This window comes from Chanos chanos, chromosome 3, assembly GCF_902362185.1.
Source record: "Chanos chanos chromosome 3, fChaCha1.1, whole genome shotgun sequence".
Classification (NCBI taxonomy): domain Eukaryota; kingdom Metazoa; phylum Chordata; class Actinopteri; order Gonorynchiformes; family Chanidae; genus Chanos; species Chanos chanos.
Genome location: NC_044497.1, coordinates 39818852 through 39835799, shown reverse-complemented (window position 1 = coordinate 39835799; position 16948 = coordinate 39818852). Strand labels below are relative to the sequence as shown.

Here is a 16948-nt window from a genome sequence, read left to right as displayed (position 1 = left end):
CAGATTTGAACTTAATATTGAACAATATATTAACATAACACCTTAAATATATAAATATAAATAAATACAAAACACTTAACACATTTACATAACGAATAGCTGCTGGATGATGTGTTTGGCATGGATATGGTGCATCCCTCTGCTTTAAAGTGTATCCCATGTGTCGCCAGATGCTTCATTAAGTTTGATGTGTTCCCCCTTTACAAGCAATTGTTTTTAAACATTTGTCGCACGTCCTGGTGTTGGAATCCTTTTGAGTGAAATACAGCCACACTTTACAGGGTGTTGCTTTTGGCATTTTTGCCGTGTTTAAGGTAGCTACTAGTTAACGGTAGCCATTTGCTGACATCAGAGCAAGTATAATGTTAACTACCGGTGACACGAGATGTGCAGTGAGGCTTCTGTTGCCTGCAGCGTCCACTTCGGAGGACCAGAGAGCAAATATTTCAATCGACAGCTGAGGCATTTAAGTGGCACCAAAATGAGGCACCGAAATCTGCATTTTGATTCGGTCCGGGAGACACCGATTGTACGGGAACCGGTGCCATGTTGGCACCCGGTTTTGGTACCCAACCCTACTCCCAACCCTAAGTGTTTATTGCTGACACTAGATGTAACTTGTAAATGTTAGTAAAAAGTCAGTTGATCTATTCTTATGTGACTTGGCAAACTTCAAGAGCTTGCTTTTACCTGTTTCCAGGCTGATTCCACTGAAATGCATTATGCTCTGCAGCTGTATCGTCAAGAAAGTATTATGCAGAGAAATTACAGACTCTGAAAATTTGAAACACCCTAGTTACATATTCCAGAAGAGTTACTTCTCTCCATATTAGATCAGACTCAACCCTTTAACCTCCTCATGCAGAGACTCTCTTCTCCAACACTGTGATCCGTATCTGGTTTCAGGTCACAATGGATCCCAGACCGGGCAGATGGATTATTCCAAAGCATGGGAGCAGTATTATAAAAAGCTTGGCAAGTGCAAAGCAAAGAAACCTAGCACACTTTATATGGAGCAAAACAAATTCTTTAGGAGATATTGACATCGTTGCCCCTTATTTTACACATGTGTCTCAGTGTAGTCATTTAAGACACCTTGTGTGGGTGAAGATTATGCCAGATCCAAGCCACATTGAAAACACTAAACAGGTGATTCCCATTTTCCCATTAGTCACGTTTGCTTTGTTTGCTTTTGTGTCCAGGACAGCAGAGCCAAGCCCAGAGCACTGGTCCTGACTACAGCAAAGCATGGGAGGAGTACTACAAGAAACAGAGTAAGCCTGTTCTTCTGTAGCCTCACTGTTTATGTTAGGTATACTCTTGATTATTGTCTTATCTTCTTTTCTTTTTTTTTTTTCACTTCTTGTCTCATTCACACTCCCATGTTATTTGTTCTCTCCTTCTGCTGTCTGTCATATTCCTTCCCTGACTACAATTTTCTCATTTACTCTCACGCCCACTGTCCAAAACTCTGCTCATACAACCTTTCTGTATCCTGTTTTGTCTTCACCCTGTCCTTTGTCTGTGTACCCACCCTCTTCCTTATTTCCACACCGTCACTTTTCCCTCTCTTTTTTCCCTCGCTTTCTCCCCCTCTCTTGCTCCAGGTCAGGCTGCAGGTCCTGGCTCTCAGCAGAGCTCCCCTCCGGACTACAGTGCTGCCTGGGTGGAATATTACAGACAGCAGGGGGCTTATTATGGCCAAGGTGCACAGCAGACACAGGCACCGGGCCTTCAGGTGAGAACTCATCATGTTAAATGGAAATAACTAGTGTGACACTACTTCCTAATCTTGTCATGTGGTCATGAAAACCTATGGATGTCATTTGATGTAGCGCGCCCGTATTATGTCTTGCTTAAAAATGACTTTGATAATGATGTTCGCCACTAATTTGCGTTATGTCGTCATTGTACAATATGGTGTTTTTAGTTTACACCATGGTTCCACCTTAAATCTAATGTGTGTGGTTGCATGTATGTGTGTACACTTCTGCATTTAAGAGGTAAAGATAATACGTTTTGTATACGTGAACTAACAAAATATTTAGGCACCACATTAGGCCTCCTTTTGCATGTGGTGATATATGTATTCACGTATATATACACTGTGTAATACAGAATAGGTTGCTGATTATATCCTTTTAAGTCTCGAATATAGCCATTTTTACGTCAATATTCATAGTGTAACTGTTAGTCTTACATTCACACTTCTGACAGTGTAGGTTCATTACTGACTTGTTTTTTTTCTGTTGTTCTGTAGGATCATTAGAAAGGATACCCTTTAGTTGAAGATTTTTGAATCACTGAGAGGATGAAACAGACCTTTTGTAACAGAGGTTTCTAGATTTGCAACGCCTTGAAGACTTTTACTTTTTTTTTTCTTAGTGAGAAACACTAGCTGTAGAATGACTTGTACAATTAAAAAAATAAATATTTCTAAATCAGGAACGTAAAATTGTTACTAAATACTTATGTACACCATTATTTGAATGGACAATATCCGGGATCCCTTTTGGACATGAGAGCTGTTTTGTTTTCTATTTTTTTCCTTTGTAATTCACATGAATTGCCAAAATGAACCCCGGAATTGTAACATTTCAGCAAATGCAATATAATCTATTTTTTCTAGTTCTGTTGCAATAAAATTGTAATTATGGGCTTAGCAGTCTTGAATTTATTGTTTTGTTTTTGTCATAAAATGTTTTAAGAATGTGTAAAATGTTTTCTTTCTTTCCTTTTACATATAAAGCATTTTAATTCAGTGAGATAAAACTGTGATGTTTTGTTACAGGAAAAATGTACTCTTTTGTTACAAAATACGATGAGTGATGTTGGCAAATGGCAGTTAATTCCTAATTTAATTCCTGTTGTGCTTTGAATTCTGTTTTGTCATTTTATTGTACTCTGGTTTAAAAAAGGTGCAATATCTTATTTCATTTTTGAAACAAAGATGGATTTCTCTAATATTTTGACAGACGTTTAACTACTAGTTCTTAGATTTATTTTTTTTAGGCATATGAAAATGTATTGGATAATTTTTTATTACAATGATCTGATATGGGAAAAGGGGGGTCTTGCATATTGTGAGTTTTTTGCCTTTGCTATCTTGTAAAACTATGTATGTACGCTCAAATACTTGACTAAATACTTTATTTAAAATATATATACATATATATATATAATTAAATCAAAGAGATTTTTTTTTCATGGAGTCATTTTTGCAGGAAAACTGTCCCTGTTTTTCTGTTGTTTTCATACTGAAATTTTTCAAAGATCGTGAATGTGTAATTTGAAATTTGATGTTGCATCTTGCTATGGACAAAAATGAGAGATGATAGGTTTTTATGTATGTTCTGTACTTAAACCATTCAAGACTGCTAAGCCTCCAGATCCTACCTGTGTATTAATTAATTGTAGTTTTTTATATTCTAAGTATTAAGATCAAAGTTGTCTTATTTGGTACCACCCAGTTCCCATCACGCCCCAACCAGTACACACTGTGGACTTGTGTACAGTCCAATGCTAATAACATTTTAATTAATTATTTTTCTTTCTACTTTGTGTGATCTAATATATGTATGATTGATTAGTTACAAATTTAATCTAGTATTAACTTCATTGCTTAATGAAAAGGGATATTATAATTTCGAAATGTTTAATTTTTTTCCTCATGTGTACAGGTAACAGTGTATTAAAAACATTAAAAGACTACTTTATTTTGTGTTTTTCTTTTTAAAGTTCATACTCCTCCTTTTTGTTCCCTCTCTTTGGTTTAACCCTAACACGTTCCAGTACTGAGTATTCTCTTTAATGTTCAGACATGAAAAGGGAGCACCTCTGGAAACTTAATTCGTAATACAGGCAGTATGACCTATGTGTGGAGTAGATTCCTTTGTATGATTTTTGGTGGTGTTCAGAAGCATTATATATTTTTATGCCACTTTATTTTTAACAGCTGAAATAAATGACCCACGAGTTACTTTGATAAAATGTAGAATTTCTTCTGTAGTCTTCTAAAATCGAGTTTTTGCACAGTTTTGAAGCTTTTGAGGTATGAAAGACTGTTACTGTCACTTTTAATTTTAACAAGTATACACCTTCCCCTTCAGTAAATAAACTCTAAATGGCTGTATGATGTGTTACTAACTGATCTGTTGTCAGTTCGGTTTAATGAATGATGGCAACTTATAGGCTTTTCTGTCGTTTTTTCTTATGCAGATTGTACAAAATTTATTTTCCCCATTTGTCCAGGTACACAGTGGATAAGTCCCAAGAAAACTGGGAGTTTTTAATGAAATTTCGGATGCAAACTTGTGAACTGTAAATCACGTAGGTAGAATTATCCATGAAACTTCTCACCTGAGTTTAAAAATGTTTGTGTCCCAGCCTGAAGGACACATGAAAGACCTGAGAAAAGGGTCTGGTTGAGGTGGGTCTCTTGCTGTGCTGACAGCTCTTTATGTGTTACAGCTTCCCAACACGTCCTGTAGAGCCATGGCAAATCCCTGAAATTCCAGTATAAAATTTGCTGAAGAAACCCTTGTGATAGCGTGCAGATATTCCAAAAAATGACCTTTTAATTATGCGTCCAAACTAAACAGTTTGTGACATGACAACTCTGCCGCACAGTTTATTTTGATATTTTGCATCTTCTGCAAATGGATCTCGGACAAGTGGTTCAAGTGGTCCATGATTCAGTTCATACAGGGATTAATCTGAGTTGTTTCAAACGTATAATCAAGCTGATCAGGACCTACCACTTAAATCATATTTAGTAAAGTACCAAGAACACTCTTTCTGTTTCCACCTCAAATCTCACATTATACTTAAAATAGAAGTTCAAATGTGTACGTTTCTTGAGACATTCAGAATTCCCTCTCAAAATTGGTCATGGTTGTATTTGTTTAACAAAAATAAATGCTTTATTCTAATTATTGTAGTCTTTGTTAATGTGCAGTATTCATAGAAGCCTACTATACCATGCCAAACCCTGGAAAAACTATGTTCTTTGCATTGTTTAAGATGAGATGCCAGTGATACTGTACAATGAGCCTGTATAATCCTATGGTATTTTCAGTCATTTTCATGTACTTTTATTAGGATCATTTTGTTTGCTTTTGCTCACTGACATTAGAGGGCAAATACAAATCTGCATGTGTAAATGAAATACTGAGCTGAACTAATAGGCTGAACAATAACAACTACAAATTTTCCCAGGGGGACAGAATGTTCATTAAAAAAAAAAAAAACAATCAGCAAACGTTCCAGTGTATTCTTAACAGTTTGTTTTTTTTTTTTTACAGTTAATTAATTTGAACCTTTTCCCCTTTGTGTGTACATGTTGTTTAAACAGTGAAATGATACAGGATAAGGCATAAAGGATGAAAAACGTATTTTCCTCAACTGTATTTTCCGTACCACAAAAAGTAAAGCATATTAACTTGTACTTAACTTACTGGATACTTTCACTTTGGTAGATAATATGTAGTATTTAGTACAATGTAGTTGTAAACACAAGTGTCCAAAAACTCAGAGCTACCTGGTTTGGAAGTAAAAGGCAAGATTTAGCTTTTGTGTGTGTGTGTGTGTGTGTGTGTGTGTGCACTGTTTTGTCATAATAAGTAGGAGAGTAGTTAAGTCTGTTAGTAGGAGTTCTATTTTTAACTGTTGAATGATTGGAAAGAAAAGAGGCGGGAGACAGTTGCATAAAGTGGGAAAAATGCCTGGATGGAGGGGTTGAGCTTATGGAGATGCATAAAAGAGGGGAGTAATTATATGTTAAACAAATGTGAATTAAATATAAATTCTTTAAAGAAAGAAAGAATAGGGATGGATGGAGGAATGAATAGAATAATGTACGGAACATACTGACTTGGAAAACTATATGTGTCTTCAACTGTAAATTGATCCATGAGAGAACTTGCATCAATAAAAACATATTTGCACAAGGAGAGTTAGAGCCAGACCTGAAAATCTACCAGTTTATACTTTTGAACCTGTTCGGCTGGTTTTAAACCCATTACCCTCAAGAGCAGAAAAACTATGTCAGGATTTTATATGGTTATTTTGACCTAAGTTGATTTAAATTGAGGACATCTTGAATCTACTTGAACTGCTAAATGTGACATCCTTTCTTTAATATTTATGAATTAAAAGTGTTTTGCCTCTTTGATTAATGGTTTAATGCTCCAGTATACATCATTATTCAGTTTTAGCAAGGCGCAGTTGTTGTGTAGTGTGCAAACATACAGTATCATTCACTAGATTACAGTTTTATGCCATGATATGAGCAAAACCAGTTAAATAAACATTGTCAAGCCATGGATGACATTTGTATCACAGCATTCACACAGTGTCTGCTTTCAGTCTAACTTTAAAAAAGAAGGTTTAAATGTTCATGACTTACACTGGGTTAATACCTTTTGTAATTAAATGCCATTGTAATACGAGTGCAGATGCATCTCAATTTCAGAATCCACAACCATGTAGGGAGTTGTGATTAAGCAAACACATCCATAAAAGAGACAAATGTGATTCTAATACAGACAATTCCTTTATTGATTTTCACTAAAAACGATTTGTACATTTGCACATTGTGCCATTAAAAAAAAAATGCTCCCACTGACCCCTCATCCTTTGGTACTTATCAGTAATTCACCAACCCACTTACAATACAGACACATACTCAAGCAAACTAAAATGGATTATAACATAATAACCATTTATAAAGAAAAAAAAGACAGGGGCAAATATTGAATAACAATAATAAATAAGTTACATTAATTTCAACACTCTGAACAATATAAATTACTGAGGTAAACACAAACAGATCGGCAGATGTATAAATGTCATATTAAGCTGAAAAGGTAGCATTCTCTTTTATTGTTAACATTCTGTTTTACTGTAAGATGATGTTTTTAGTTGTGTTATTTTAGCAAAGAAGCGCAATTGATAGATACATGCTATAGCATCTGAGGCTGCCACTTTGATATCTAAATTTTAACTGATTTGATGCAATATGCTGTGTAGTCTATTGTGGAGGATATGCTATCTATGACAACCAATAAGCAATGTAAAGATTAGGGTAATAAATTAATAAAATATCAGAATAGAACAAAAATATCTGTAAACAGCATCCATGGATAGAAAGGCAAAGTTCTAAGTAATATTAGCGAGACAGAGGACAAAGCAGAAGCTGTGCATTGATATGCCAACACAAATCCAAAATGTAAATGACAAATAGCATTTCTAAATATTGGCTTACTGAAATACTGTACCAAAAGTCACATGAACAATTTAATTATAAGGAAATAACTGAAAAAATGGATCCATGTGTTCACCGTTGTGACTTAGACAGCGATGCCTGGATACTTTTAGCTCTATGTGATGCTGTAGCACAGTGTTATGATAACCACATTTACCAAGGTGTCATAAGCAGACCAAGACAGTCTCCGGCACTGGCAGCAATACAAAATAAGTACACGATGCCTGGATTTACTTGTTGCAATATAGTATTTACAAACACACTGCCCAGACAAGAGATCTTGTTCAAGCTTCTGTCATAATGTTTTGAAATCAGTCTGAATTGCTAATTGCTGAATTGTGTCATAATGTTTTAGAAATGAGTCTGAATTGCTAAGAATATTCACTTTATATCAGTTAATAAATGTGGCAGCACATTTGAAAAACATTTTTAAAAGTGCACATAATGGTAAGCCAATTGTTCTCAGATTGCCACTCTCCTGCTACTATTGCTGAATGAGTCCCTGTGGAATCTGTTCAGGAGGATTTTTCTTAGTAGGCTACATCACTGTGCATTGTCATTGAAAATATGTACACACAACAGGGGTCTTTGCCGCCAGGGAAGACCCTCCTCCTCCTCTCTTTGTGCCCCGTTGACAATCTGCAGCTGTTCCCAAATCTGGGCCTTGATTCTGATCCTCTCGCTTTTTAATATAATGCCCCTGCGGACGCGGGAGTCTCTGTGATGAGTCCGTGGATGATGTTGCATAGCTGAGGTGGTTTTATCACTCTGAGCTGAGGTTAGTATTTCCAGGTTACTCTGGGAGAGACTCTAACAAACGGAGGAAGCTCAATTTTTATTCTGATAGTGGGAAAATACTTCTGATTTCTGATAGTGGGAAAAATCAATTTAGATAATCGCCCATTTTATTTGTGAGCATCATGACATCAATATAAAATTCATTCATCACACCATCATCAAAGCCATTCTTCCTGTTTGCGTAAAAAAAAGAAAAAGAACGTTTGATGCTGACTCCCCCTCCCGTCATTCCTGGTCATTTTCGTTAAGCAGGTGCTCGGTCCCATCTTGGGGAAAGCTCTTTGGGGAGACATCTGAACCTTTCTCACCTTTCCAGCGGATAAGCCGATCCGCTGCATCATGCATGCTGGGAGATCTGTTTTTAATGGCAGTAAATGAGGATCCCACCGGATATCGAGTCATCTTTCTCGGAGACATGCACTATTTTCCCTTACAAATAAAAAAGCTACAAATAAATAAATAAATAAATAAATAATGAAATAAAATAAAATGAACGACAACAACAACAAAACTTGTAGTCACTTGTATATGTTCTTAACTGTGTCTGGAGGAACTACTTCATTCATTCTTGCTTATTCTACCCTATCCATTCTTGTTCCAGAGCATTTAAAATGATTTGTCTGACATATTTATATCCTATTTCTTTTGCAAAAAAGGAGTTGTTTCGAAATGGGAGACACATTTGTTCCCCTAGCCTAACTCTCCCTATAACCCACACAACTTCATAATAACGTAGCCTAATCGTTTCATCTTACCGCACTTATTCCGTGTGGCTCAAGATCAGTTACAATTAAAGTAACAGCTGCACGTATTGTAGCCTATAAGCGCACAGTGTCACCTCATTGACGATCATTAGGTAGGCTTACACACAGGCTACAGTGTGGGTTCAGGGATTATTATTATTATCTCTTAAAGATATAAATACAGACTGCAGTATCTCAAAACGCCTTGTATCAAAGAACTTTTCTAATATTCAGGCTGACCTATCAGGCCTATACCGCAGAGTTTTCCGTAAATGCATAAGAATAATGCAAGTTGCTTTTAGTCTGTTGTAAAATGCAGTCTCTTTGAAGACGGGCGATGGAGGCGAAATACTCCGAGGAGCACTAGGTAATCTTTTTTCGTGCTCTGTCACTCACCTTTAATTTCTCCTGATCAGTCCTCCTTAGCGACCCGCTCACTAAAGAGAATCCATATCGTCTCTATTCGCTTTCTCGTCCGACACAAACTTGTCTCCGTTTTCGGACCAACCCCTTGTAGTCTTTCAAATGCGAATAGAAGTGCATGGATGTCAAATTGTCCTCAAAACACCATGAAAGATTGATTTGCAGCACCTTTCTTTCGAGCGACACTTTTTGGGAGATCTGAAAAGGGAACCCGCAAGCCCTGGGTGGAATAAAGATGTTTTCTCTGCTGGAAAGAGTGAGCTCATTTAAACCAGTCCATCAAACCAGAAAAGAAGAGTGAAATGAATTGCTCTTGAGAAGAAAGGCTGTGGACACAACTAAATGTTGTAACAATATGAGGGCTTCACATGAACATGTATGAATATCAATCTGCCCGTCACAACAAGGGAAACGGAGGACGGACAGTTTTACAGCGGTTACGGATTCACAGTGGATTAATGTAAGAAAATACAAGGAGCTCGTAAATGATGTTATTTTAGATATATTCAGAATAATGATGCGTTGACTGTGTAGTCTATCTTTAATGTCGGGTTCCTACGAAAAAATACTGAGGAAATTCTCAGGCCCTCGTCCCATTTTAAATCCGTCTAAAAAAATTTTAACATAATGAAAATATTATAAAATGAGCAAAAACATGGATTACTTTGCCTGAAATTTTAATTTAAAAACGTTGTCAGAAAAAATGTAACCTAATAGTCTATTTCACAAAATAATATACACATGCTTTCTTTTTCAGTGTCTCTGACACTTCGATTGAGATTGTTGGAATCTTCAACACTCTTCATCATTCTCATATCCAGACATATATAATGACTACAGTTTCACAAATTATTGTACTATTGCTCTGTAATAGTGAGTCAGGCTCTGTTCAAAACCCATCATCATCATCATCATCATCATCACCATCATCATCGTCGTTATCATCATCATCATCATCATCTCCACCATCATCATCACTACTGCTGTTGTTGTTATTGTTGTTGATGATGATGACGATGGTGATGATGATTTTTTGAGTGCTTTTAATTCGTAATTTCATTTGAACAAAGGTTTATGTCCATTTGGTCCATTTCCAAAATTACTTGATGTGAAAAGAAGAGCGTAATTTGAACTGACTTTGCATGTGTGTTTTTGTGCATATAACTTTGTTTTTCCAGGGCTCTCTGTGTCTGCATCTGTGTCTGTCTGTCTGTCTGTCTGTCTGTCTGTCTCTCTCTCTCTCTCTCTCTCTCTCTCTCTGTGTGTGTGTGTGTGTGTGTAGCCCGTGTTTGAGCGCCGCTTAAAAAGGGGTTGGTCCCTTTACAAAGGGATTTTTTTCTCTTTCTTTTACAAAGGGAACAATCTATGGAGAGAGGGGAGTGACATTAATAACTAATTAGAGAAGGTCAAACCAACAACATATAAGTGGACCCAGACCTCAAGAATGGAGCAGTTCCGACCTGAGCGTCTCGAGAGAAGGAATAGCATTCCAAGACTGGTGTCCTTCTTGCACATTATACTGTACTTTGCTCTTTTCGCGGTTGTGTCTTGGTCTTGTTTTCTTTTGTTTTCTGCCGTTTTTGGAAATCAAACAAGCCAAACTGAAGTAATTCACGTTACCATGGGCTCGGTATTACCCGTGGAAACCGTGGTACTCACGCCTGGATTCAAATCTCAGAGTCGCTCTTTATGTGAAATCATCACATCAGACATCCTGCATAGTTTTCTGTACGGACGGTGGAGAAATGTGCTCGGTGAACACCTTCTTCAAGAGAAACAGTATCACAATACCATCAGTCCCAGAACGGCCTTCACTGCTGAAGTTCTTGCGCAATCTTTCGTCGGTGGTAAGTCTACAAATCTATATATGGTCTATAAATGGTCACGTTTATGAAAATCTTTATTATTACCAATCACTCTGTACTGCGTTAGTTGCTTACTACTTTAAAATGTCATACTCGCCATTCTGGTTTCAGAAGCACTCCAAATGACCATTAAAATTAACTTTGTTAACTTGAAATAAGCCTTGTTGCTTGGTTTCATAGCGTAGCCTATTTACTAGGTAGCTACATTATTGTTGTTAATCATGTTCTGACATTATATCGTGCATTAAACTTAAGGTAATTTTCTTTTTAAAAAAAACCGCAATAAATAAGTCTGATTAAATCATAAAGATTATGTGCATTAGTTTAACCGAAGAATTGCTGAAAGAGTGAATAGCACTCTCACTTACAATGATGGTGTAAAGAGCGTAAAACAGCTCTTTTCATACAATAAATTCTACATGCGAAACAACCTCGGTGAGGTCTCATCATCAACCAGCCGTGCTGTCAGAGAGAATGAACCGAAAACGAGGGAATTTACTCTCTCCCACTGTTCTAGATTTCTTCCCAAGGTCCCCGTGACTTTCGCATTACTGTTCCTCAGTATTTTCCCACTTTGTCCCCTTTATTTCCACCCATTTAGCGCATTAACCCATTTAGTGCTTTGAGACCTCGCATTTAGAAGCTTGTTAGGCGTGTAACTGTTGCTGACTGAAAGAAGAAGGGTATTAAATTCATTTGGTTAACTTTGTGCTTGACCTGAGAAAGTTTCCACTTAAATCGAGGGGAGAGAAAGGTTCCCTTTCTTTGAGATGTCCCGGGTTTTATGCAGCATTCATCACTCTCTGGACAGTCTCTTTTCCTCTTTTGGCAGCTATGGGGCTCTGGGGCTTTTCTCTTTTTCTCGCCTTAAAGGATCGCTGTTCCTGGAATAATGCACTGTGAAGGCTAATTCTACTGCCATTCACACCATGTCAACCATTTAATCGTCTTTCCATTTTTTTGTTTGCAAAATTCCTGGGTTCTTTAAACAAGTTCTCGTTTCATTCAGAGCAAATTTATTGCTACAAAGTTCTTAGAAGGATAATGAATTTGGAATTAGCCGTTTCTTTCCAACAGAGTGTAATGAATATCATTCTGAAGCATGACAAATTGCAGGAGCTCGCGAAATACAGAGTAATTCAATATCTTACTGGCGACTGTTTTCAAGGTCTAACGTATATACACATATATTTTTCACTCTGTCATTACAGAAACGTAAGCGGTCCTATTTAAGCTTTTAGATGAATTTCAATATCCTTCCTAGCGGGGTTTCCTTAAACCGTGAATTGGATTTCATTCATTTAATCTGAGCAAAGACTGAAGTACTGACTGAGTAAAGAATCAAGAAATCGTCTGATAAAAATGATACTCATTATTAAACTGTTATCAAATATGTATCTGTTCGCATTGTACACATTCACTGTATTCCTCTCTTTCAACTTTTAATTTTCTATTGTCAAAGAACTGAAATGAATTCTGAAACAAAACAAGCAACAACAAAACAAAAAACGACATAATGATAAGCTGTTGTTTACAAATACAGCTTCATTACATTTCAGGACAGGATGAAAACAAAAACATTATTTAGAATTTTATTCCAATTCAGAATATTACTGCAACTATGAGAAGGTATTGACAGAAATATTTTAAAGTGTTTAATTTTTTTTTTTTTTTGCATTAATTATCATGACAATCCATATTCATAGGTATCCATATTCTCTTTGTTTGCTTGCAGAGGTTCAGAAGCTGTCTAGCCTTGTATTACCCAGTGAAGTGATCATTGCACAGAGCTCCATCCCAGGAGAGGGCTTAGGGATTTTCTCCAAGACTTGGATCAAAGCAGGCACAGAGATGGGCCCCTTCACCGGCAGAGTCATCTCTCCTGAGAATGTGGACTTGTTGAAGAACAACAACCTCATGTGGGAGGCAAGAGTTTCTTTCAATTCTATTCACTTATTTAAAACGATACAAATAAGGCAGTGGCAAAGGCATAATAAAAAGAAGTGGGGGGGACTTCAAACTGATTTTTGTTCTCCAGTGAGATAGTATCAAAAGTATCAGGATTAGGATCTCATAGTCTTGAGGCTTAGGTGTGGATGGGATCCTTAAATGGTCTTTCGAAGAATTACGGGATAACTCCCTTTTGTGTGCTTGTAGGTGTTTAATGAGGATGGCACAGTGCGCTGTTTCATTGATGCCAGCCAGGACAATCATCGCAGCTGGATGACCTACATCAAATGTGCTCGCAACGAGCAGGAGCAAAACCTGGAGGTCGTGCAGATTGGCAGCAGTATTTTTTACAAAGCTGTGGAAGTGAGAGACATTCTGACATTCTTATTTTTTTCTTTTGTGCAATACAAATTCTGCTGTACTATTTTCTAGCAAACTTTTAAGAAAAAAATTGTTTTAGTTGTGTTCATGATTGAAGTGGTTCCTATTTAAAGCTGAAATACTGGCAACACAGGTCTGCATAATCTCTGTAATCACAGTAGTTATTTTCTTAATTACATACATTCTATTATTTACTCATTGTCGTGTTGGTGAATGTCCCATCTCTATTATCACAGGACTAACATACCTTTTTTTTTAATTAGACCATACCTCCAGACCAAGAATTACTTGTATGGTATGGGAACTCCTACAACACATTCCTGGGTATTCCAGGTGTTCCGGGCACAGAGGATGAGCATCAGAAAAAGATCAGAAATGGTGAGGCACATGTGGCTGTGTTTGTGTGTGTGTGTATGTGTGTGTGTGTGTGTGTGTTAACTCTGTCATAGTCATCTGAGAGTTATAATCATTAATCAAGTGCTTTTGGGACAAATCTGCATGATCTTATTATAGTCTCAGCTGATGTGCTTGTGTAAACAATGTGTCTTTGCTGGTTGAAGTAGATATCTATCAAAGGAATCCTCTGACCAGCAAACCTCTGAATGTGTGGTTTTGTTTTTTTTGTTTTTTGTTTTGTTTTGTTTTGTTTTGTTTTGTTTTGTTTTGCTTTGTTTTGGAACAGCCTGCAGATTCACATTTGCCTTTGTGCCGGAATTTCACGACTGTGTAATTCCAGCACAAAGGCCTTCTATTTCCTCTTAGGCTTCTTTAAATCTGCGTTTACACCATAGCACTATGTTATACTGTTGTTTTCTATATAAGATACTATTTTAAAGTTAAATATATTTTCAGATGGAAACAGAGACAGAACATTATCAACATTTTCAGAATTTTTTGTGCTTGTTTCAAAGATTCCAGTTCACAAAGCCAAAAAGCCAAAGTTCAACAATTTATACTATGTGCCAGTTCCAACGTTCATTGTATCCTGTCCCTACTACCAGATGATTCCCACTCATGTGATGGCTCCTCTTCGTCTGTGCCTCCCCCCCCATCTTCCTTGTCTGTGGCAAGTCGAATGCGTTGTGTCATCTGCCACCGTGGCTTCAACTCACGCAGCAACTTGCGCTCACATATGCGTATCCATACTCTGGACAAGCCCTTCATGTGCCGCTTTTGCAACCGCCGCTTCAGCCAGTCATCCACACTGCGTAACCATGTCCGTCTGCATACCGGTGAGAGACCCTACAAGTGCCATGTCTGTCAAAGTGCGTACTCCCAGCTGGCAGGCTTGCGAGCACACCAAAAGAGCGCTAGGCACCGGCCTGGAGGTACTGAACCTGAGGCAAGCCAGTCTTCACCACACCCTTCTCAGATAACCCCCCTTCCCCATCCTGTGCCCCTGGTTCATCACATACCTGCAGTTGTCCTCTGATGCCTTGGAGCAGAGAGTTTTAGAACACCTCACTCACATGGAAAATAGAAGAGCACCTCAATGCTCCCCCTGTGAAGAATACTGTGTGCTCCAGATTAAGCCCAGCCACTGTAGTTTCGAGGTTCTACGGGAACCACTATACAATGACTGCACAAATTTGAGGTTATATTGAGAGTAAGTATTAGGCCAAATGGATACCACCTAATGATGTGTGGGGATAACTTGGAACCATTCTTGGATCAACATAGCTCTCAATGGATGATAAGAGAGGTCTGACCGAAAATAATTGAAGTCGTCTAAAAAAGACCTTTGTCTTCTGAATCATAAAGTCAAGGGAACAGGTGGTTCCCTTGCACCCAGGCCCACCAGCAGGATTAATTAAGCAGAGGGCTCCAGAAATTACTGAGAGGACGCAACTACCTTTACTCACCGTTTTTATAATCAGTAATTATACGACCGTTGTCTTTCTAAAAGCATTCGCATCACTGCAACGCTCATGAACAGGTAGAATTCGTAGTACAGTAGGCTCATATTAACCAAATATTAAAATATTAATCAACAGCAGCATACCATCAACAACATCGCGATTAAGTTATTCAGCGGGCTGGTTAAACCACTTTCTAACATCCACATTGCTAACTTTTTACCGAACTTAATGATTTGGCGTGACGTACTACCTGATGGCGCTCGGTGAAGCTAGACATTAAAAATACAATTAGGACAACAAGCTTTCGATATATGTAATCAGAACCTGAACCAAACTGAAAACGGAAGCCAAGAGCACAAAGCTGATTGGCTGATATCAGGCGATATCCACTGAACATGTCTAAACATCTCTGACTTGCTGAACCCTGATTCACATAAGCGAGTAGGGGCGACCTACTAGAACAAAACAGGAACCCAATACTGAAGGAAACTGAAGCACAGTATTCCAACTGAAAGGAATACTTCGCCTGTGCCTGCTTCTTTATGATTTGACGATGTATAAGGCCAGGAGACACACGTTGACTGTAGCCATAGTTATAAAGTTTAACAATTTATCGTCAGTACAGCATTACTGATTGTCTTGAAGTCTGATCAATTATAACCCAACGAATATAGCCCCCTTTACACCATGTGGTTACTAGAGTAATCCTACTGCTGTTAGTATACAGCGCTCAGAACTGGGAAATGAAAACAAGAGCAGACATGTCATAATTTTTCATGATAAATTACATTTCTCGTTGTGAAACCACTTATTAATCCATCAGATGGATAGCGTAAACATGGGTGCTAACGGGGCTGTTTTTTTTTTTTTTTAACCATGACCGTGCAGAGAATTCTGCATTAAGAATTTTGAAATATAAATGCAGTTCATGTCAAACTGAAAATCCACAGCCAGTTAAAAGTCCAAAACAATGCAACTGAATAACTGAGTTATATTTTAAAAGGGTCACTTTATCCTCTTATTACATTACATTGGAGTTGCTGTTTCTCTGTATGTAAGCAATCTAAGAATGATGTATATACATTTGTAAGATTCATCAAATAAAATTCTTGAAAAATACGTTGAATTGCTTTTTTTTTTTGTCGTGACAACCTTAAATTCATAAAATAATTATAATCCTGAGGAAAAATAATTAAATTACCAGTTCATCAAACTGGCTCCAGGCCACATACATCAGTGTACTACAACACTAACTCACATTAACTTGCGCAATTGCTATTGCACTGCCAATAACTAAATCAATCTGTCCACTTTCATCGGAGGCAGAGATGAGTTATGTTTACTCTAATTCCATTACCTAAGCAAAATAGAGAGAAATCAGCACTTAGTTTAGTATGTTTATTTTTCCTGAGTATTAACATAAGTGAATAGGTGCTTAATTAATTCAAACATCTGAAATAAAGAGCAGTCAAAGAATAGCTCAGCAACAAGAAGTTGATACTATCTGTTCTTGCCTTGAAAAGTGAAAAATTCAACAGTTAGCCAACATCATCATCTTTGTTTGCCAAAAGTTGGTGAAGTGTACTGCATACATGAGCTCCACAAATGAATAAATGAATGAACAAATAAGTGAATAACTAAATAAATAAATAGTCATCAGTTGTG

At 37.3% G+C, this 16948-nt stretch overlaps 2 protein-coding genes across 3 annotated transcripts in view; both read left to right on the top strand.

Moving 5' to 3' along the window:
• The window catches only part of fubp3 (far upstream element (FUSE) binding protein 3), a 30275-nt gene extending 26584 nt beyond the window's left edge, over nt 1–3691 (top strand). Inside the window, exons 16-19 of one of the 2 annotated variants that reach the window (XM_030768232.1) lie at nt 907–975; nt 1203–1274; nt 1608–1738; nt 2261–3691. In XM_030768232.1, the coding sequence (XP_030624092.1) occupies nt 907–975; nt 1203–1274; nt 1608–1738; nt 2261–2269 (281 nt within the window). In that variant the 3' untranslated portion in view covers nt 2270–3691. The remainder of the gene's footprint in view (nt 1–906; nt 976–1202; nt 1275–1607; nt 1739–2260) is intronic. The other variant, XM_030768233.1, reaches the window with a different exon arrangement.
• A 7158-nt stretch (nt 3692–10849) lies between these two features.
• Nucleotides 10850–14856, top strand: prdm12a (PR domain containing 12a). The gene is made up of 5 exons (XM_030770079.1): nt 10850–11075; nt 12829–13019; nt 13251–13406; nt 13688–13802; nt 14426–14856. The coding sequence occupies exons 1-5, from the start codon at nt 10850–10852 to the stop codon at nt 14854–14856; spliced, it is 1119 nt and encodes a 372-aa protein (XP_030625939.1).
• The last annotated feature ends 2092 nt before the right edge of the window (nt 14857–16948 follow it).